Source organism: Acanthisitta chloris, unplaced genomic scaffold (assembly GCF_000695815.1).
Source record: "Acanthisitta chloris isolate BGI_N310 unplaced genomic scaffold, ASM69581v1 scaffold4304, whole genome shotgun sequence".
Taxonomy (NCBI): Eukaryota; Metazoa; Chordata; class Aves; order Passeriformes; family Acanthisittidae; genus Acanthisitta; species Acanthisitta chloris.
The window spans coordinates 31,382-53,180 of record NW_008667511.1 but is presented as its reverse complement, the minus strand read 5'-3'; the positions used below and the strand labels follow the sequence as shown (position 1 = coordinate 53,180).

General features: G+C 36.7%; 1 protein-coding gene across 1 annotated transcript in view; it reads left to right on the top strand.

The window, feature by feature from the left end:
- The window catches only part of LOC103800147 (dedicator of cytokinesis protein 4-like), a gene marked incomplete at both ends in the record, with an annotated part of 69,061 nt that overhangs the window by 19,050 nt on the left and 28,212 nt on the right, over positions 1–21,799 (top strand). Inside the window, 4 exons of the mRNA XM_009072513.1 lie at positions 7,356–7,437; positions 8,040–8,100; positions 9,985–10,117; positions 11,622–11,710. Of these exons, the coding sequence (XP_009070761.1) occupies positions 7,356–7,437; positions 8,040–8,100; positions 9,985–10,117; positions 11,622–11,710 (365 nt within the window). The remainder of the gene's footprint in view (positions 1–7,355; positions 7,438–8,039; positions 8,101–9,984; positions 10,118–11,621; positions 11,711–21,799) is intronic.

Genomic DNA, 21,799 nt, shown 5'->3' with positions numbered 1-21,799 from the left:
TGTTGAGTGGGGCCACAGCTGGGACAGCTGACTCCAACTGACCAAAGGGATATCCCAGACCATGTGACATCATGCTCAGCATATAAAACTGAGGGAAGAAGGAAAAAGAAGGGAGGTCGTTTGGTGTGCTGCTGTGTGTCATCCCCAGTCACTGTTACCTGTGCTGAAGCCATGGTTTCCTGGAGGTGGCTGAACACCTGCCTGCCCATGTGAAGTCGGAAATTAATTTCTTGTTTTGCTTTGCTTGTGTATGTGGCTTCTGCTTTTCCTATTGATTGGCCTTTATCTTAATGTACAGGCTTTCTGACTTTCACTTATATGATACTTTCCCCCATCCCCCTGGGAAGGAGTTGAGAGCACATTTGGAGCTGTTACTGGCAGGGGTTAAATCAGAGCATTTTTACAACTCGTTCATTTAATCTGACTTTGTGCAATTCTGTGTAATTTGCTCTCATTAATGAGACAGTTTTGATACATTGCTTTTTAAATATTGACTATTCTTGAATTGCAAGAGAATAATTTTTTCCTTCAGGCTACTATTACAAGTATTTTTTTGAGTAGCTGGCATTTCAGCAAGTGTACTTGCATTGGCCTGACTGCCCAGTCTGTCCTGTTCAGCACATGTATGGGAGCTGCTGCATGTTACTTTGCAGGCAAAGAATTACATTTGTGAGTAAGTTAGATGAGGTAGATCTAGTGGGAATGAGTTTCTAAAAAAATGCACGAGTATAGTCTAGCAAGCAAATGCTTTTGTTGAAAAGGTTTGGGTTTGTATTTCGTGGGGAGACAGAGCCCATTTTTAATCATATTTTTTGTAAGCCCTCAAACCCAACAAGTACAGTTATGTTATTCCTAGGTGTTGAGGGTATGTTAGAAATTAGTTGTGTTTTGTGGTGTATTTCATGATGAAAGTTTTCCTTTGTTTTTGGAGACAGGCTGAGAAAGTTAGAGCTGTTCAGCCTAGAGAAGAGAGGGTTGCATGAAGATCTTGTTGCAGCCTTCAGTATCTGAAGGGGCCTACAGGAAAGCCAGAGAGGGACTCTGTGTTAGGAACTGTAATGATAGGATGAGGAGCAATGGGTATCAATTGAAAGAGGGGAAATTAAGATTAGATATTAGGGAGAAATTTTTTACTGTGAGGGTGGTGAGACACTGTACAGGTTGCCCAGGGAGGTTGTGGATGCCCCAACCCTGGCAGTATTCAAAGCCAGGTTGGATAAAGCCTGGAGCAGCCTGGTCTAGTGGGAGATGTCCCTGCTCAGGGCAGGGGGTTGGGACTAAATGATCCTCAAGGTCCATTCCAACCAACCCCAGCATTCTGTGATTCTGTGTAGCTGTTTCTCTTCTAAGAAGCCATATTCAGTGAAACAAATGTACCTACCCAGCTACTGTTTAAAGATTCTTCTTCAAATATCTTCTGCTTGCTGTGATTTGAGTAAGGATGTTAGTTTATATAGACCTTAGTTAGATCTATATGTTAAGATGTTAGTTTATATAGATCTGATCTTATATAGATAGATGCATTTTTTAAGCAGACAAACCAACCCAAGCAAGAAGAACCTGTGGTATTGATCATGTCTCTCATGTGCATTAGCAGATAACCTTCTTACTGATTGTATTGTAAAAAAATTGAAAACTGGAGGAGTTTTCAATTTAATTTCAAACTGGAGGAATAAGTGTTTTTAAATGCAATGATGAAAGCACTTGTAGAGGTGACCTGTCATGTAGCTGGTGGAGCTTAAACAATTAGTTACTTTCAGAAATGCAGTATTAGATTAGGGGTGTGTGCACCAGCCATGGCATGCTTGTGTCAGATTTAGGTAACCATGGGATATATTCAACAGCCGTGGTATTATGGTGGGTTTACAGGTCATCTCATTAAAAACATGTTGCAGTCACACTGGCTACCAGCAAAAGGCATGTTAGGGTCAGCACAAGCATACAGACTTGATGCTGGTAAACCCCCAAATGGTGGTGAATACATAGGTGGTATTAGAGGGAGGGGAATTTTCTTAAATAGTATTGTTTCCCTTCTCTTTACCAATTCCTCCTGTTCCCTTCAGGTTTAATTTCCATCTTTGGGAAAAGATACTGCAAATCTGCTTGTATCCATGCTGTTATCTCAGTCGGGGACTAGGATAATGATCACAACTGTAATTCAGCTTAAAGGATCTGTAGGTCTGTGCACTGGTAATGTTGTGCTGCAAAATGTTTATCCTTGGTGGCAGACTAAGCTCACTGAAAGCTCTAGCTTCTGGTGTATGTTTTTCATGTAGTTGTACATACCTGCAGATAAATTCTGGTATGCTGGTTTTAAACAATCTCATCTTCCTCTGGCTTCTGTTACTTCATGAAAAATGATTTTAAATTATTGCTTCTTAACTCTTTTCAAGAAACGTGTAATGCTACCTTTCAGTTAAAATACAGGTGGAAATATCTAAAATAATGTAGGATGCTTTCATAGAAACTAATTTCTCAAGGCTCTCTTCAGTTAATAAAGAGGTAAAAGAAGATGTGAACAGGAGCTTGATTTAGCTACATAAATTTGTTTTTTTTTTCCTCCAGTCTCCAGTTCTGCTTTCTCGTTTCCTTTCTTCCTTGTTAACTGTACAGCTAACCAAGGAAAATTGGGCTTTGCAGCATAAAGCTAACGTTTGAACATTTTTTTTCTTCTTCCCCCATGTTGTCAGGATGGCTAGAGGACGCGGAATTAAGCTTTGATGTAACATCATAAGATTGTTTTATTTATTTTTTAGCGTTAATGCTTTGATCTTTATCTGAAACTTCCTAGCATCTTAATTTTATAGTACTTATTCTTTTCTCTCTCCCTTTGGTCATTGCCTTGTATTTTACCATTAGAAATTTGGGTATGTTTTTTTAAGTGCTTAACTGATAAAATGCAGAGACTGACTTAGTGTAGAACAGCTGGTACTGCTAAGTCATGTTGGCACATTTATCATTCAGTTCTCCTCTGGTTAAGCATTTACTTTTAAGGCTATATGATCTTTCTGCAACTTATGATATGTTGTATCACATTTCTCTGCATTTTACCACTAAGTGTGAGAGTAACATTTGGTGTCTGATCTGGGTTTTATGAAGTTGCTGAGCCTTTTAGCTGTAAATGAAGTCAATTCATATTCCAGTTCCTAATGAACATCCATTAAGGGTGTTCTGGAGTGTGATAAATTTGAGCTGATGAATTATGTGGTAGTATTCTCTTATCATCTCTCAGTATTTACTTTAAAAATCACTGTAACCTATATTCAAGTAGAGAGCATTTATAAAGATGTCTGAAAGTGGAGCTGTACTGAGAACTATGACTATTTGATGACATAGCTTTGCCACTAGAATATGCCATGTAGTATAAATCTGGCTGGTTCTTTTTTTGATAGCCTGTTTATAAATCATAGAGCAAGCAATCTGTCTAGACTGGTACCATGTGACTGCTAATATTTTCCTGCTAATACTAAGGAAATAGGGGTCACTTATGAAAATAGAACAGTTTTTAGCCATCTTTCTTTAAAATGTGTTAAGCCTGCAGATTTGGAACACATTGTTACTCTGCTAATACACGGGAAGTTAGGGTACAAAAATCCCTTGTTGACCTTCTTAAATTAATCTCTCCAGCATTGGTTATTTCCTTATTTTCAGTGGGAAGACAGCTGAGTTTAAATGTGTGCGGCATGTTTAAGTGGCAAGATTGGTGCTCATAAAAAATTCATTGCAGTCTAAACTAGAATCAAATCGTCTTAATACAAAGGAGAGGTATTTCTGCTTTGGAGTACTGCTGTGTGTGTTTGCTCCATCTATGTATGTGTAGCTGACTGCTGAGAAAACTGCTGTGCAATAAGGGACTAGCCCAGATTTAACCCTCTGAGGTTTTTGCTCCTGCTTGAAGCCGAGCTTTGGGATCTTGGGAATTCTGTCTTTATATTGTTTTATGAAGGCTGTTTGCTTTACTCAGCCCTTTTTCTATCCTGGTTGGTATAGAAATGCTTTGAAATGGTATATAAATGTACATTTTTTGTGTACTTAAATGAAACATTTTTGTTTTGTGATCCAAGTCTGCTTGTATTTGCTCCCTGGAAATGTTCAAAGCTAACCTTTTTAATATGTTTCAAATGAAAAAAAGGTATCATAAAGCACTGAATAAGGTGGGTTTTTTATTTGTTGTTTTCAATTTGCTTTTTTTGTTGCCACTGGGTCCTGTGCTTTAGTGAAACATTTTCAAATTCAAATGAGGAAATTAGATCTGCATAACCATTATGTATCTGCTGCAATCAGTATGTTTCTTTGTGGCATGACAAAAGTCCTTGGCTTTTAATTATGCTATGAATCATAATCTCATGGTCTGTGAGTATAAGCTGAGCTTGAAAATTTCCTATTGTAGTGGATCGTGAGTAGGAAGCTTCCAAAAGATGTGTCTTTGTTTCTGTAGAATTCAACCTTCATTAAATATAGAATACACTCCCAGTTAAATTTCGTATTTGCCAGTTCATAAGTAAACTATGAAGATTAGATTGTGAATGGTATTTTTCTTTGAACCAGCATATCTAGCATTTGTTTTAATGATTAAAGTATAGTGAAATTTAGTGTGTATGTGTGTATTACTTTTAAGTTGTTCTACAGACTGAAGAAAAAGTGGTGAAATTGAGAATCGTGTTGTATTGACCAAATTTGTATTGATGCGTACCAATGCACTGAAGGCTTCAGTGCACAGAAGCTGTATTGTTACTGCTGGAACAGAGACTTTTTTATTTTGATTCAGTTTTGTATGGTGCTACACATAATGGGGTCCTAAAACTTTAGCTACTTTGGTAATATAACTAATAATTCTTGCTCAATGTACAATAACTTTATGTGGGACCTATAAACAAAGCTCTGCACTTTTTTTACTGTATTTTCCAATATTGCAAACAAGCTAAATCTAAATGAAGGGCAGAATTATCTTGAACCATTTGTAAATTAACAACAAAATACCAACTTGGTTCTCTGTAAAAATATGTTCACATAAACAATCCTTAAAACTCAGTTTTAAAGTTTTCATGGAGACCTAAGCTGCAGAAGTTGACTACATCATAAACCATGGATGGGAAAAATAGCATTTTCTGAGATGTTTGAGTTCAATTCTACTATTTCTGAGGTTCTGCCTGTATTGATGTCTGATAAAAAGCTGTATAGCTGAACATTGCACCAAAGTTTTCAAATAATCACAATGACAAAGTCTAAGTGTTTGCAGGTTCAACCTGGATAGCTGGCACATTAAAAAAAAATTAATCTGACATAGTTCTTAAAAATGTGCTCTTAAACGTAACAGCATCATGAGTCGTGTCAACAAGAACGCAGCCAGTTGCTTAGGGGAAATGGTCATGCCCTGCTCAGCATTGGTTAGACCATGCCAGTTGGTCCTTGAGTACAAGACTGATATTAATGAGCTGAAGTAGTCCAGCATAAGGCCTCAGGTTTGTGGGCAGGGACTCCTGCTGTGAGAGGTTAGGCTGAGGCAGCAGGGCTTGTGCAGGCTGGAGAAGCAGTTTTTAGGGGAGCTAAGTCATAGGATCATAAATTCATAGAATGGTTTGGGACACAAGGGACCTTTAAAGGTCATCTAATCCAAGCCCTCTGCAATGAACTGGGACATCATCATAAAATCACTAAGTTTAGAAAAGACCTCTGAGATCATAGATTCTTGGAGTCTTGCTGGTCAGAGCCCTGTCCAAACTGACTGTGAATGTTTCTAGGGGTGGAGCATCTATCACCTCACTGGGAAAACTGTTCCAGTATTTTATCACTGTCATTGTTAAAAACCTTTCTTATATCTAGTCTGAATCTACTCTCTCTTAGTTTATAAACATTACCCCTTGTCTTATTGCAACAGGCCCTGCTAAAATGATTGTCTTAATTTACTTACAAGAAGATCAATAGCATCAACAGTGGGACAATGAGAGACAATGGATAGACATTGAAACAAGATAATCTTCATTTAGATGCAAAAGAAAAATTGAGGACAGTCAGACACTGAGATGGGTTTTTCAGAGTGGCTTTTTGTGGTCTCTATAGCTGAAGGTTTTCAATACCTGACTGGCTAAAGCTCTGAGCAAGCTAATCCAACTTTATGGCTGACCCTGCTTTGAGCAGGAGGTTGGATTTAGAGGCTGTTTCAGGTCCCTTTCAATGTAAGTGACTAATTTTGAGAATGATCGATGCAGATTTTCTACAAGGCAAATGCTGGTGCAATAAAGATTTAATTAGTCTCTATTGAGTTGGATCTTATCCAACATTATTTCTAGTGATTTTCCAGCTGTGGGTTGAACAGCTATGGATGATATAGAGCAGTGGTAAACCATGTTTAGCCTCTGGAATAAGCAGAAGAGGTGGATACAGCTGAGAAAAAAGCTAGTTGCACCTTGGAAATTTTGTTTCTGATTTGAGCATTACATGACATACAGACTCACAAGTCTGGCTAGCTGGGGCTGAGGGTGAGAGGGTGAAGAGAAATCTATATAATGCTTCTGACTTTGGTTTTTTCCCATCTTGCACATCTCTTGCTGCAGAAATATGATTGAAACATTTCCTATGAGACTGTGTCTTAGAGGAAATTATTCAAAGCATGGAAAGTTTAATTTTTCATAAACTTCCCATGCATGAATTGCCAGGTTTGCTCAGAGTTCATCCATAATGAACATACTATCAAATAGGAATGTTTCAAAAATTAATTTGTCTTTCAATGGGATCTTGTGCTCTCTTCTCTTTGGAAATAAGAATTCTCTGCATCTCCCTACTAGCAGTATTACTACTTATATCAGCTGCAGCATTTAACACCCCATAGTAGATTGCAAAACAGGATTTCAAAAATAAATCTGTCCTGCTGGAACTTCCAAGACTCTTAAAAGGCTGCTAAAATCTAGTGCAAGATGTTGGTAATTAGGTAGGAAAAATGTCCCCTATGATCATCTTCAAATATGTGAAAAAGAATAGTGGTTGAATACAAGCCTGGCAATGTTGACATTTGTTTAGCAAGAATCAATACCAATAGTACACATCTAATTTTAGCTCTAGGATAAATGGATTTTATTGCTTGTGTTTTTGTACTAGGATGTACAATATCATTCTATCAAATGACCATCAGTGTTCTATTTTGTATTGGGTTTTGGTAATTTTGTTAGATGATTAAGTTAATCACCACCCTTCACTAGTGTCTCCCTTTTTTTTGGTTGCTACAACTGAGACTTTCAGAAAGAAATTATTTCATTCATTTGTGTGTTGAGGATGGTTGCATCTGGAAATAAGATCAAAATGAGATCTACTTTGCTGTGGTGGTGTTCAACATATTTGTCATATCTGTTTTCTTACAGTGAAAGATTTTTTTTAAGACTGAATAGAAATGGTTTGCCAAAATGTCCAGAAAAGCCTGAAAGACACTGTTCTCTCTTTGTGGTGAGTTCTTCCTATTCTCAATCTTTTTTTTGAGCTGGGTATTGAAAATAAAGTTGGATTAAGTTGTTTTTCTGTGGTTAACTCAGAACTGCTCCCTAAGCTCATACATTGTTATGAGCATCAACTCTAAAGGCTGGTTGAGGAGTATTGCTGAACTCTCAACTTGAATGTTTTCTGGCAGTGTGTGGACATTCATCTAAACTTCTATGGAGCATATGCACCAGTCTGTCTCCCTGCAACAAGGACCAGTTATGTTTCCTCCTTGTACTTTTTACAGCCAAAAAATTGCTTGTGCAGCAGTCTGTGCGTTCAGAATATTTGGAATTGCACAAATGCTGTTCAAGGCACACAGCAAGTTTCTTGTGCCCTCCCACTGATTTTGAGCATTACAGAAATTTTTTAACCCATTATATTTTAGGACAGTCATTTTGAGTGCTTGACCACCAATTTAAAATGTTGAAGGGATAATTTGTTAATGCTGTATAAATGGACTGACTGTTCATTTATCACTTTCACTGGCAGTGAAAGCAGTGTGTACAGATCTCTTTAAATGTCGCATTTTAATCAGGAGTCAGAAATAATGAGGTTCTGATCTTGTGCAGGATTTGGGTAGCAGTGAACTCAGGAAGGACATCTATATCACTGTGCACATTATCCGAATAGGTAGGTATAATCTTACATTTGTTAGACATATGAGAGTAAATAAAAGAAAATTGCCTGGGGTCAGCTTTGGAATTTGTTAGATAAGCTAGACTTTTGAATAAATTTTTAGAAAAGAAAATGCCTTATTTTTGATGGAAAAACTGTTCTTGATTTCTCAGCATTGGTTTATGTTATTTATCAAGTGTACTGCTAACTGAATTTAGATGCTGGATATTTTGTTACTATCACAAAACAAAATGAAATGTCAAATATGAACTGCATTCAGATGATGGAATTGTCATTGAGGAGTCCATTTGTGTTCCAAAGAGTAATTTCAAGCATCCTTTGTTAAAAGCAAAACTTGCCTGGATATTTAATGTACCTAATTAGTATACAATATCTGATGTATATTTGAAATCATTCAGATGAATTTTGTCTGCTCCCTGACACCTTTAAAAAGGTGTAGAGGGAAAGAAATGGACAATGTTTCATAATAATTTTAATTTCTGATGCTGTAGATAGATATCACGTCCTCTAGAACAATAGGGAGAAAAAAAGTGTATGTTTCTGTTAGGTGTTCATTTTAAGAAGTTATCCTCCAGGCTCTGCTGATGTGAAACAATAATCTTTGGCTCTGCTTCTGACCTCTTAGACATATTGTTTTCTTTGTAAACCATTTCTAGGTTCGTCAGTACAGTACTAAATGCTACTTTTCTTCCTGTTTTTCAAAGATATTTTGATTTGAATTGTGGTCACTCTAACTTGTACTGAGTTCAGAAATAACTTGTTGCAAAATAAAATTATTTCTCAGAGCTCAAAATAATGTTTTCCTTGCATTTTCATGCGGGTTAAGTATTTCATCAAAGTACTGTGTTTTGTTTTCATTGACAAGGGTTCAAAAAAGGTATGGTTAAGTCTGATGTAAGTATATTTGGGAAGAATAAATGTTTTAAAGAACAATAGGGAGTAGAAATTTTCCTATTTTATAATTTCCAAGTATATTCTCAGTTGAGTTTCTAAATGAAACACTGAAATATTAAAAGGTTGAAATAGCATTTATATGCTGCATGGTGTGAAAATGAACAATTGCTCTTCTAGCTGCTGTGATGCATAGAAATATTTAGAGGAGGCATTGCCCTGCAGCAACTGCAACCATAGGCTTTTTTTTTAACCAGAAATAAAGACTTGATGGGAAAGATACATAACTGCCACTGCACATTTGAATAAAATGTCTAGAAAGAGAGTAGTTTCAAATGCCAGGAACACAGTGAGAAGACTGATCAATTGTATTTAAATCCAATAGAAAAGGCTAGGAAAAAGATTGTTTCAAATATCTTTCCCTTGCCTGCCTTCTTTCCTTATCGTAAATTGTTCTTCTGCCCTTTGTCATCCTTTTTTCCTTGTGTTTAATCTCTACTTGATTTTACTGCAGCTGCTCAGTTGTGCCCTTGCTTGCCAGTTGCCTATTTGGAAGCAGCATTTGATTACTAAATTGTACACCTCTTGCATGAATCATGGGTAGCAACAACCACAGTAAAATAAGTCTGACCAGACAACTGACGTTAAACACTCTGTCATGTCTGAACTCTAAATTTAATTTGCTAGTGCCACGAGGTTGCTATCACTAAGTATCAGAAAATGTTGTTTGTTGAGTAGAGGTCATCAGAGAATGAATAGAACCTCTGTTCTGAGACCTTTCAAGATCACCACATACTTAGTGGACTTTGTGTATCATTTGTTATCTGATCATTGTATAAAGATGGACCAGGTTCCCAACGAGTGCAGTTGGCATCAGCTGCTCTGACCTGTCACCATGCTGAGCTGGATTGCTTGCTGCCTCCCTTCTGTGGTTTGAAGAGAGACAGTTCCATGGATTATGCATCAAATCTGTGTTTTGTTTGGCAGGACGAATGGGAGCTGGAGAAAAGAAAAATGCTTGCAACGTACAATATCGACGGCCCTTTGGCTGTGCTGTCCTCAGTATTGCAGATTTGCTGGCAGGAGATTCAAAGGATGACCTCGTCTTAAAAGTCTACATGTAAGGAATCCCTTTTTCTTAATTTTTGGAAGTATCTTGAGTCAGGTTGCATCAGAAGCAGTGGTGCTAATACAGTGTGAGTAAATAGCTGTAGCTCCTTTCTGTTCCAAAAAAAGTGTAGTAGCTAATTTCTTCTGTTTCTTAATTTATTTTTTTTTTTTTTGGTCACGGTTTGGAAAATTTTGTCTAGTTCTACAGATGTGTTTATAGAATGGGATAATATTAAAGGTGACATCCTTTTAGATATTTGTGTATGTTTCAGCATTTTTCACATCCTTCTGGAGCTCTCTTTTTATGGCAACATAAAGTGCTTTTAGGACTTGCTTAAATGCCTTGTGCTGCTTAGGCAGCGAGTGGAAGTACTTTGTAACTGTATAAAAAAACAGGCAGAATATCTTTGTGAAATGAAGCAGTTAGATAACAGGAATAACTAAAGTCTAAAAGGTAGTTAGTGCTGGAGAATGAATCAAAAGTAGATTGAAAAATGAATGGTTGGTTAAATAGTGGATTTTGCCTGAAAGTAATTTGAAGAAAGTTCAATTTTCTAGTAGCAACACAATGCATGTAATTTCCTTCTGATCTTGGCCATTATAGTAAGAACTGTTTTGTAGAGTAGTCTGTTCTATGTACATAAACCTGGGACATGTATTGTCATGCACATGATGAAGTTCTGCCCCTCCTGGATGTAGCACTCAGGTCTTGAAGGCATGGAATTCTTTAGGCAGCCTTTCTCCTTTCCTCTCTATCTATCTGTGTTGAATTAGAGCTGCTGTAATCAATGCTACAGAAAGGCTATTTAGTGCAACAGTGGACATGTGGACTGGCTCTTATTCAGACTCTCAGGACATTAAATTAAAATAAGTGTTCACTGTTGGCTAACAAATTGTTATGTTTGTTTGCTATTATATTTTTACTTCATTTAGTTTTGCCTGTTTGTTTTAAAACAAAAACAATGGGAGAAGAAATGTCACTCAAAACCAGATTTGATGCTAAGGCTAACTCCAGTCTAAACTTTAAAAAGTGATCCTTAGAACATAGTCATATTTTCATTATGGAAATCCAGCTATTCTTTAAATGTACATTAAAATGTGGTTTGCTCTTTCACTGACTACCTCCTGAAGATCACATCCTGTTTTAAATAACTTTGAAGTGTACAGCACAGGTTGTTCTGTTTGCTAAGGCCAGCTCTGAGTACTGTGTCCCCTCTTGAGTGTCACAAGATAGATTTCTGTGTGGTTTAGTGCTGAAGGATAGATCTATACAGAAATGAACTTGGTCACGGCTGAGTTCCTGAACATAATTGCTCCTATCTTTCTCCCACCCTTTGCCACATGAAACATGGTGCCTTTCTCAAGTGCTGAGAGCAGTCTTGCTCTTTCCAGTGAGATAGGCAGTTTCATGGGGCTTTGTTAGCTCCTATTGTTTCATTTAGAAATATGTTGTGAAGCTGATCTGATAAACTTATGTTCCCATCTGAGAATTAAGACGGTTATAATTTTTCTAGGTGCAATACAGAGAGTGATTGGTATCAGATCCATGAAAATATCATTAAAAAGCTGAATGCACGTTACAACTTGACAGGCTCCAATGCAGGTAAGATGCCACCTTTCTTCTTGCATGCTTAGAGGTTTCTTAATTTGCAAATGAAATAGCTTTGTTTTAGAAAGACTTATGTCTATGAAAGAAATATTTTTGCACATAGAGAAAAATAGTCATATTAGATGAAAATGCACTATACTGTTGTTCATATTTTAAGAAAAAAGTCACTGAATGTTCTGCAAGGAACTATATAGTATAAACTTTTACTCAGTGTTGGAGTTGCAGTTTCCTAGAGTTTTGGTCACACAAATCTGATAAAATTATTGATCCATATTGCTTGACATTTCTACTTCACATTTTCATCATGAATATAAAATGGACATTTTATATTAAACCTCAGAAAAAAATTAATTGGTAGCTACCAGTGCAATCTGCATTCCTACTTGCAGTTCTGCATTCCAGCTGAGCAAGAACAGAATCAATATTTAAGTACTTACTAATGGTTTTACACAGTCAGTTATATGTTACTGAAACCATCATCAAAATAAATTCATGTGGGAGAAAACTGACCTTTGTTGTTATGAGATAGTGGCTTGACCTATAGGAGATGCTGAATTTGCATTTTCAACTTACTTTGTTTTAACTCTGTCATTCAAGAATGGGATCAAATTTAAAATGAAACCTGCAATGGAGTCTCATGAGCCTCTTGTCCTTGTATTCAAATGTTGTTTTGTCCCTGTGAAATGTCAATTAGTTGAAATATGACTATAGAAAAATCTCATATGAACTCATTTCCAGATTGTACTGTATTTGTAATCCCTTTCAGTAGTAGACTTCATGCTTCTTTGATTTCAAATGTAATGTTTATCTTGCAAATGTAGATTTAACTATTTTTAGTGGATAACCAAGACACATGTAAAAGCTCATGTTATTTATCAAGACTGAAGTTATATATTTAACCATTTCTAAACTTATTTTCTCATATAGAATCTACCTACATATATATGTAAGGTTTAGAATATCATGGATCTTATTGGACGATAAATGTAAAAATCATGTTGGGAAAACAGATGAGCACATTTTCAAGAAAGTATATTGTTGGGCTTCTTAAATATGTTTGTCATATTAATGAAGGACAACTTACTCTTGGTCATTCTGACTGTCCATGCAATATGAGCTTACTCTGTGATGCATTGCTTGTCCTTTTTCTCTCACGAAATACGAGTTCACAGGTATAGTTGTCCTAGGTGACATTGAATAACACTCTTAATTATATGAATATGCAACATGAAAGACATGTGGTACATGATTTGGTTTTTTTCCTGTTTACAGGGGGCTGGAAACTAAAGTTAACAAGTGAAAGATCAGTTACATTTTGAAAAAAGGCTGTCAGGGTGAGGGAGACAAAGAGGGAAGACCAGCATGGAATTCCAGTAGTGCATGTGAAGGTTGGAGAAGGAAAGAGGAAGTGAGCAGTAATGCCACTCTGAGTACTGAGCAACAGAAAGATAAACTATGAAAGGTTATTTACATGGCATACATGAAATTCATTTTTCTGTGACTCTTTAGCAGCCTGAAAAAGCACTTGCAAGGCTTTAGCAACATGTTCAGATACTTCTGCTGACACCTCATGGAAAATATTGTTGTTACACTACTTTTTATTTTTCATTTGCTGTCATTTTCTGTAATAGTACTGAGTGATGGGTTCAGAAGCCTCATTAGCTTTGTCTGCCACCTTGTAGTTGTCAAAAAAGGTGAAAACATTGCATTACTGGAGACACAGGTCTTTTCTCTTTCTTAGGAACCACTGTAGGTATGAGCCAAATGTAGGAAAACTTGAATTTTTGGTTTATATATCATTTGCCCTTTTCAAACCACCTTGAAAAGACTTAAAGGAAAAACAGTAAACAAACGACAGCAATGGTTCTTCAGACTCTTGTCTATCCTCTAGCTTTGTTCCTTCTTCAGATTCTGTCCTATATAGGTTCTTTCAGCTCAGGAGATGTTACACAAAGTCTTTTAATTTCCACAAATTGTTATATCCAGTGCTGAAATAGTTTATCAGGTAGTTCATAGCATTTTTCAGAAAACAAAATTAAAAATCTCAGTTTTCTGGGGCAAACTATAAAGGAGCTCTAAATGTTCTTAAAATGTCTTGCATATTAAAGGCACAGTGTCAGACTATGGCCTTTGTATTTTGCACTCAATTACCCTCTCCCCAAAAAACCTACTTTTTGTACTACAGCTCATGGCAATTCTTAAGTACAGAATCCTCTTGTATCTTACTCTCAGCTTGTCTCTAAAAGGAATCAAATAAAGGTAAATGACTGTTACTTCTTAATAATGCCCAGAAAGGAGCAGGGGACAGATCCCCTTTGCTCTTCCCAGTGGATGCAGGAATGGAAGGACTCAGTCTCATGGATAATTTAGTATCCATTGCTGAAGCAGAAACTGGAATGTGTTTTCTGCATGAATTTCCAGTCTAACAGAGACTGCAGTAGCAGGTAGTGGATATAATTACCATTCACTACTAGTCTTTGCAGCTGATGTGAGGTATCAGCTGGTTGCCTGGTGTAAGAGATCAAACCATTACTGCAAAGGCCAAACTGTAGAGCCTTTACTGCATTTAGTAGCATTGTTGTTTCTTACACTGAGTTTGTAGCATTTGTAAAATAAATACTACTACATCTAGATGATTTTTTAATTCTTAAACAAACCAGGTTTCAGTAATAACTGGAGCAGAGTTGGCTGTAAAATCTATTTTTCCTATAATATTATTTCTTAGAATGAGAAGCTAGTTACTTCATTTTAAAATGCAAAAATCAGTGGAAAAATTAATATTCCTGGATAGAAATCACACCTAATTACCTCAGTCTTACAAGGAGAATAGTACATTTCTATTTTTATATCTGTAGGACCAGAGACCTGGTTTGGAAGAGGATTTTCAGTCTGTCTTATATGTCCCAGATGAGCATGCTAATCACTTGGCTTTGACTTCCCTGCAGCAACTATTCAACTTTGTATCTGATCAGAATATATTCATTATACCATGGGGAAAGTGAAAGTGGCTCTAAAGCCTGCTAAATAGTGTGTGATTTTCTTACGTGTGGTCTGTATTTGTGTCCTCTTAGCAAATCCTATAGAGGAGAGACTTAAACCTGGGTCTCGTGTTACATGTGAATATTCTCGCCAGTGAGTTACCTTATAAAAATCATATTTTAAAATCAATGTAAAATGAACTGTAAATTTGTTTTTCTTCATCTTCCTTGAAAAGGAAGACTGGATAGCTTAGTTTTAAGGGGATGCAAGACATTGTTTTGCTCTGCTTTTTAGTTTAGGCTCTTAACAGTCTCATGTGTAAGCTCTTCTGTAAGCACTGATTTAGATTTCCTTGTAAGAAGTTTTGAAAAGCTGCATGTGCCTGACACAGTAATTCTTGAGAGCTGAGACAAGGATACCTGTGCTTTTTAGTTGTTACAGCAAAGGAAGTGAAAATAATTTCAAATCCTATAGAGATTAAATTACTGGTGTAGAAATGATAAATACACAGAGCTGCCCTGTAGCTTTGAACTTTTGCCTGGATTCCACAAAAGTAGCTCATATAGCGAGACAGTCTTTTCCTGTGCCATTATATTGAGATGTTCTGATGAACTAGACAAGAATGATATAATCTAATTGCATGTTTACTGAGTGCAGTGCTGTGTATTCTGTGGTAGCAATACCAAACTTTGCAACTTGCTGGAAACACTGTTAATTATGCATTGACTTTAATTGATGGGAGTGTCTAAAGCTTTAGAGGAAACACATTAAAAATTGTGGGATTTCTCTTGCCACTCTTTGCTTAAGCATGATTTCTTCCTACCTTTTTTTTTAAAAATATGGTGGCATTCATTTTTTTAATTGTTGCATAAGGGGTTGAAATACAACTCTTGAGAAACCTATATAAATCATATCCTTTTGCATTCAGTTTAAGTCATAAGAAGAATAAAGTCAGAAATTGGTATATTATGTCTAGGAGTTGGCAGGAACATGAATTTTTACATATGGTTGCAGCAAACCCCGAATTGGGAGGCTGCTTTTACGAACAATCCATGTTGTGGTTTGATTTGTAAAAGATTGTCTTAAGTCTGTCAGCCTCAAACTATTAATTTCTTTCTTTAAAAGAGAAAGATGCACAAATTGTTTTTTTCAAATGAATAGTTTTTCATCTGCATTAAGTTCAAACTTGTTTCCATGTACCTGTGTGAAAAGCTGCAGGCACAGGGTTGTCCAAAGTGATGTTGTCTAACATATGGAGACTGGTCAATAAATGGGCAACTGCATAATGCCCTGATGGAAGCATGGAGGACTCAAAACCCCATATTGTAGACAGATATTTGCCAAGAATGACATCTTGAAGAAAGACAAACTGTCATTTTAAAGGGGAAAATTGTTCATCAGATCATACAGTAAGTTAGGCTGGAAGGGTCCTCAGGAGGTTATGTGGTCCAATACCAGGTCAGAGAGGAATCGGCTTCAAAGTGAGAGCTAACTTTTTTGAAGTTCATTGAGGTTGCTCATTCAAAGGCAAATTTCATTATACTGGTATTATTTAAATTCAACCGATCCAAAGTTAGTTTCATAAAACTTCCTTGGGTTTAGAGAACTATTTTTACCTCATATGTGGTTGGTTTTTTTCCCTAGCATATATGTCAGTTGGCACTAAATGTCAGTCTGGGTCAGTGGTCGTGTAAGGCTCAGTCAGAAGACATGAGGTAGGACCAGCCCAGTGTGTGAACTCATCTGACAACATGCAAGTTCTGAGACAAGTATGGCAGTGGTGGCAGTTGAACAGAAACAGTGGTCTATGCTTTGGGGAAGTATTAGCCTTCTCATTGTGCGTATTTACCTGCATTCCACAGCCCCTTGGCACTCTCATAGTATCGTTTCTCCATGGTTGCTGTCAAACACAGAAATTTAAAGAAACATATACTTTGTTTGTTTAATCTCATTTCACAATATGTAAGCTTTGGCTTGCAAATTCCTTGATTTGGAGGAGGAAGACTATTAAAGTCATTATTTACCTCGCAGTGGCGAAACTGTAGAGGCCCCATTAACCAAGGAACATCATTTTTTTTGCATTTTGTAGGTTGAAAAGCTACAAGAGATCAAATACAGCAGGGAATTGGTAGCTCAATATAAGTTTACAGAGCACAATATTTCTAGGCACAGAGCTGTGGTAACTGAAAGTATTTTCTAGATATCAGAAGTTGTGTGACTATGTTTGCATGACAGTACAGCAGCAGTTCACAGCGTTACCACACTCAGAGTTGTTGCAAGGAGAGCTTTTTCCTGTGAATCAGCATGAGAAATATTGAATGGGAAACAAAATGTGCATTCCCTGCTGTGAGCAGCTATGGGTTTTAGCCACAAAAAGGAAGCATAAGCTCACAGTGGAGAATTGACTGTAGCAATGACTAGGAGAAAATGAGGAGGAATGATAGCAGAAGTGCTAACATGCACTTGACAAAGAAGATAAAACAGAATGAAGTACCTAACTTTTAAGTGACTCCAAGCATTTAATTAATCACAGAAAAGTTTTCTGATGCTTGTATCATATCAGCAGGGTTTTCAGATGTCAGTGGTGCTTTGAAATGTATTGAGTAGCTACATGTTGCTAGCATTTAAACAGCAAGTGCATTTGTTTAATTACTCTTGTTCTAGGACAATTTATTAATCCGTCAGTTTTAATCTTTTGTTACGTTTTGTGACAAGAAAATGATGTGTATTCCAGTTTGTGTTTCAGAATTAGTTGTCACCAAAGGCTGCTATTTGAAATACATTTAAAATAAGAATAGTGCTCATATGTGCTTCACTAAGTACACAGGGAATTAAGGCATTCATTAAAGCTAGAGCTGAAAGATTAAACATAGAGTATTTTGTACATAAATTGTTATTCAAGAGCATTTGGCCCTGAATGATGGCTTCAACATATAAGAAAGCCAGTTTTGGAGCAGGTTTTTAGACAAGGATTTTGTGGAACTTTTTCAAGAAGTTTTTACAGGGTGGATAATGTTGTTCAGCAGTCTAATGTAAAGCCCTTTTCCCAAACTCATGAGTAACCTAATCTAGCATGTGATATTAATCATGGTAGATCTGGGAAAATGCATTAATCCTTAAAGGTGGCACACTTATAGAGAAGTAATTTTGTACGCTTTTATGGCAGTTCAGTCTTCTGTTGTTGCCTGTGAACATTCTGGCTTTACCATAAGGACTTTGAAAATCGAGTTCAAGGTAGATTTTTGGTGCAGTTATCTGCAAGTGTTCTTCATATAGCATGACTTGTAGACTGTGCTGGAAATGAGGCCTCTAATAAAAGTTAAATTCCTACTGTGCTCTTAGGTGTTGCTAAAAGACTTTTTCTTTTAAAGAAGAATGAAAAATGTGCCATTGTGATACTGTCAGGGAGATTTTCTGCCCAGTAGAAGCTATGATTTGTTGTTCATCTCAGTAGCACAATTGGATTCATAGAATTGTTTAGGTTGGAAAATACCTTTAAGATCATTGAAGCCAACTGTTGACACAGCACTGCCAGGTCCACCACTAAACCATGTCCTTAATGCCACATCTACTTGTATTTTAAATATCTACAGGGATGGTGACTCAACCATTTCTTGAGGCTACCCCTGGGTAGCCTTTTCCAATGCATGACAACCCATGAAGAAATTTTTCCTAGTATCCGATCTGAACCTCCCCACGTACAACTGGAGGCACTTGTTTCTTATGCTACCACTTGTTACTTGGGAGAAGAGACCCATCCCTGCAGCCTCCTTGCCAGTAGTTGTAGAGAGCAATAAGCACCCCCTCAGCCTCCTTTTATTCAGGCTAAACAAGCCCAATTCCCTCAGCTGCTTCTCATAAAGCTTGTATTCCAGGTTCTTCAACAGCTTCTGGACATGCTCCAGCACCCCAATGTCTTTCCTGTAGTGAGGGGCTCAAGACTGGACACAGGATTTGAGGTGTGGCCTCACTAGTGCCAATGCAGGGGGACTAGCACTGCCCTGGTCCTGCTGGACATGTTATTTCTGCATGAGATTGAAATGGCAACCAATGTAAATCCAGAAATTCCTTGCTAAGGCTACATAATGACAATAGCTGACTCATATCTCTGGCTTGGAGATATGTTTTAGTACAAAAGTTTTTATATGCCTTTTCCAAAAATCAGTTATCCTTGTTACTGTTGGATAGTGTTGCCTGCCTTCATTTTACCTATTAAAAAAATAAAATGTCTCAACACTACTTCCAATGGTAAATTTTATAGAAAATACATGCATGATTTTAGCTCCTTTTAGGGTTGTATTTACAAATTCTTTGCACTTGTTACCTAGGTTTTTATGTTGGTGGGGATTTGTGTAAACATGTTGTCTAGGTGCCAGTGAAACATTGTCTGTTTCTTCGTTTGAAGTAAGACATATAATTGGAATGCAAGAAGCTAAATTTTTAATACAAATCCATTTGCATGACAGAGCTGCACTTCATGAAGGAAAAAGTAACAGGTGTTTCCTTGGTACCTTTGGTCTGTTATTTGTACTAGAAGCAGTATAAAACACTTATGGTAAAATTGTGTGTTTTGTGCACTGTTTAATATTCTAGCTAATAGAACAGTCTGTAAAATTGTAATTTTAAAAGTTTTTGCACATGGTGATTTACTTCTGCAACAGAACATTGTAGTGTGGAAATGGCTGTTAACATGCTGTGGGTGTTGTTAATAGAAAAGAGGAGCTATGGACTTACCAAGGTGAGAATTGGAGAAATTGTTTCTGCAATCTTAATTGTCTGTATAAGGAGGTTAGTCTAGATGCTTACAATAGTCATTTAGCCGTTTGGTCCATTATCCTTCATCCTATGGTGATTCTGGCAAGAAATAATTTTGAGGCTCAACCATCTACCCTATAAAGAAATTCTAAGCCACTTTTCCTGTGAGAGTATAATTTCATTTACATAAAAGTGTTTATGTTCTATTTTACTCGACTCGAGGGCATTTTTGACAAAAGTCTTGGGTACGGGAGCTCATTTAATTCATGAGCTCCAAGAAAGTTGTCAAAACCTTGTAATGTCATTCTTGCATTCTTTTTCACTGAGATAAAAACCACAATTTAAAGCTGAGGAAAAGAGGAGTTTGCAGTTTCTTTGATAATTCAAAGTAATCAGAATAAAGTCTTTAAAAAGAACTCGAGGGCATTTTTGACAAAAGTCTTGGGTACGGGAGCTCATTTAATTCATGAGCTCCAAGAAAGTTGTCAAAACCTTGTAATGTCATTCTTGCATTCTTTTTCACTGAGATAAAAACCACAATTTAAAGCTGAGGAAAAGAGGAGTTTGCAGTTTCTTTGATAATTCAAAGTAATCAGAATAAAGTCTTTAAAAAGACCATTGAGGATTGAATCTACCATTCCTTTTTTTATCTCTCTAGTCCCAGACTCTAATTTGTGGGATTTATTACATAGATTTTGCTGCGGCCAAGATTTATACAATTGTTTGTCCCAGATCACATTAAATGAATACTTATTTTTTATTTGCCAGTATAATTGTGGAAACACTGTTTTAATCTTTTACCTTTACCTTTTTACCTTTGCACTTTGAACACTACCAGAAATGGGAACACATGTATGAGTTAGAATATTTTTAACATGCTTAGGCAGCTTTATTTGGACAGGTGTCTTATTATATTACCTTTCTTAAAATACAAATAGTGCTGAATAGCATTCTGTCTGAGGTGGCTTTTTTTCCTATCTGTTTCCTGAGCAGCTGCTAGGCATTTTCTTCTTAATATGATCTAGGATTCTCTGCTGGCAGTAGATAGAAGCTGAATGTAAATGCTTTCCCCTCCTCCTGGAAGCTCAAATGCAAATAAAGGGTCTTTAAGCATAATGAACAGTTGCCTTTTGTCATAACTAAATGCATAAATCAATAATGCAGTACAAAAGTTGTTTGAAGGTAAAATGACAAATCTAAGAAAAATCTGGAATGCTTATTCAGCAACTTGTCAATTTTCTGTGTTCTCTTTCACCTGAATGATAAAAATCTGTGGTGAACTTTAGTGTAAGTTAATTGTGAGAAATTTCATGTGCTTGCAAAAGAAATAAAAGCAGATCTGTTTGCAGTTCCATACAGAGTATTGTAGTAGTATTTTCAAAACTGGAGTAAATAAAGAATAATAGCTAACACAAAAGATTTTAATTACCACTAGACAGGTAATTGAATTTTTTTTCTGAGGGGCCAAAGCTGCATAGTATATCTAATTAAGGAAAATATGCCAGTCCTTCAGAGACTGCATAGTAATTTTCATAGTTGTGTTTTAGCTCCTAATGTTTTAGAAATGGAAAATGGAAGTTATGGAATTTAGAATAGATCCTCAGTGTAATAGATGATGTAGTGATCCTATCCAACAGTCAGATGCAGTGTATTGTGGCATGTTGCAGTTCTCTGTTTTGCTTTGTCCGTGCACAGTTGCTCCATCAGGAAATACTCTAATTTTTTCTAAAGCTGATAATTTTATTGTGTGTATAAAATAAGGGAGAAAGAACTAATGCTGATATACATCAACAGAGTGGAATCAATTAAAACTAAAGGATATTACCTTTGTTACGTGATCAAAAAGGTAGTCATGTTTCCATGGGAGAAATGTTAATGAATTGACTTTCTGTCTCTGCATACAAAAGAATATCTCTACATTCTTTTGATTGCATTTGTTTTCCTTGATCATCTTTTCCATGTCTCCTGGACTGGCTGCTGACCAAATTCTTTGGAAACCTGCTCTACCTTGACCTATCTCATTACTGTCTAGTGATTAAACCTTCATTTCTAGGAGTAGTAATATGTGCCCTCCACCCCTTTCTTCTCCAGAGTGATAGCTTTAATCACTTGTAAATTGAGTGACTTTCTAGCCATTATGGTGTGCAAAATTCTGGTTACATTTTGGTGAGAAATCATGGAATAGTAGAATGGTTTGGGTTGGAAGGGACCTTAAATATCATCTAGTTCCAACCCCCCAGCTTGGGCAGGGATGCCACCCACTAGATCAGGTTGTCCAGGGCCCCATCCAACCTGGCCCTGAACATTTCCAGGCATGAGGCATCCCCAACCTCTCTAGGCAGTCCATTT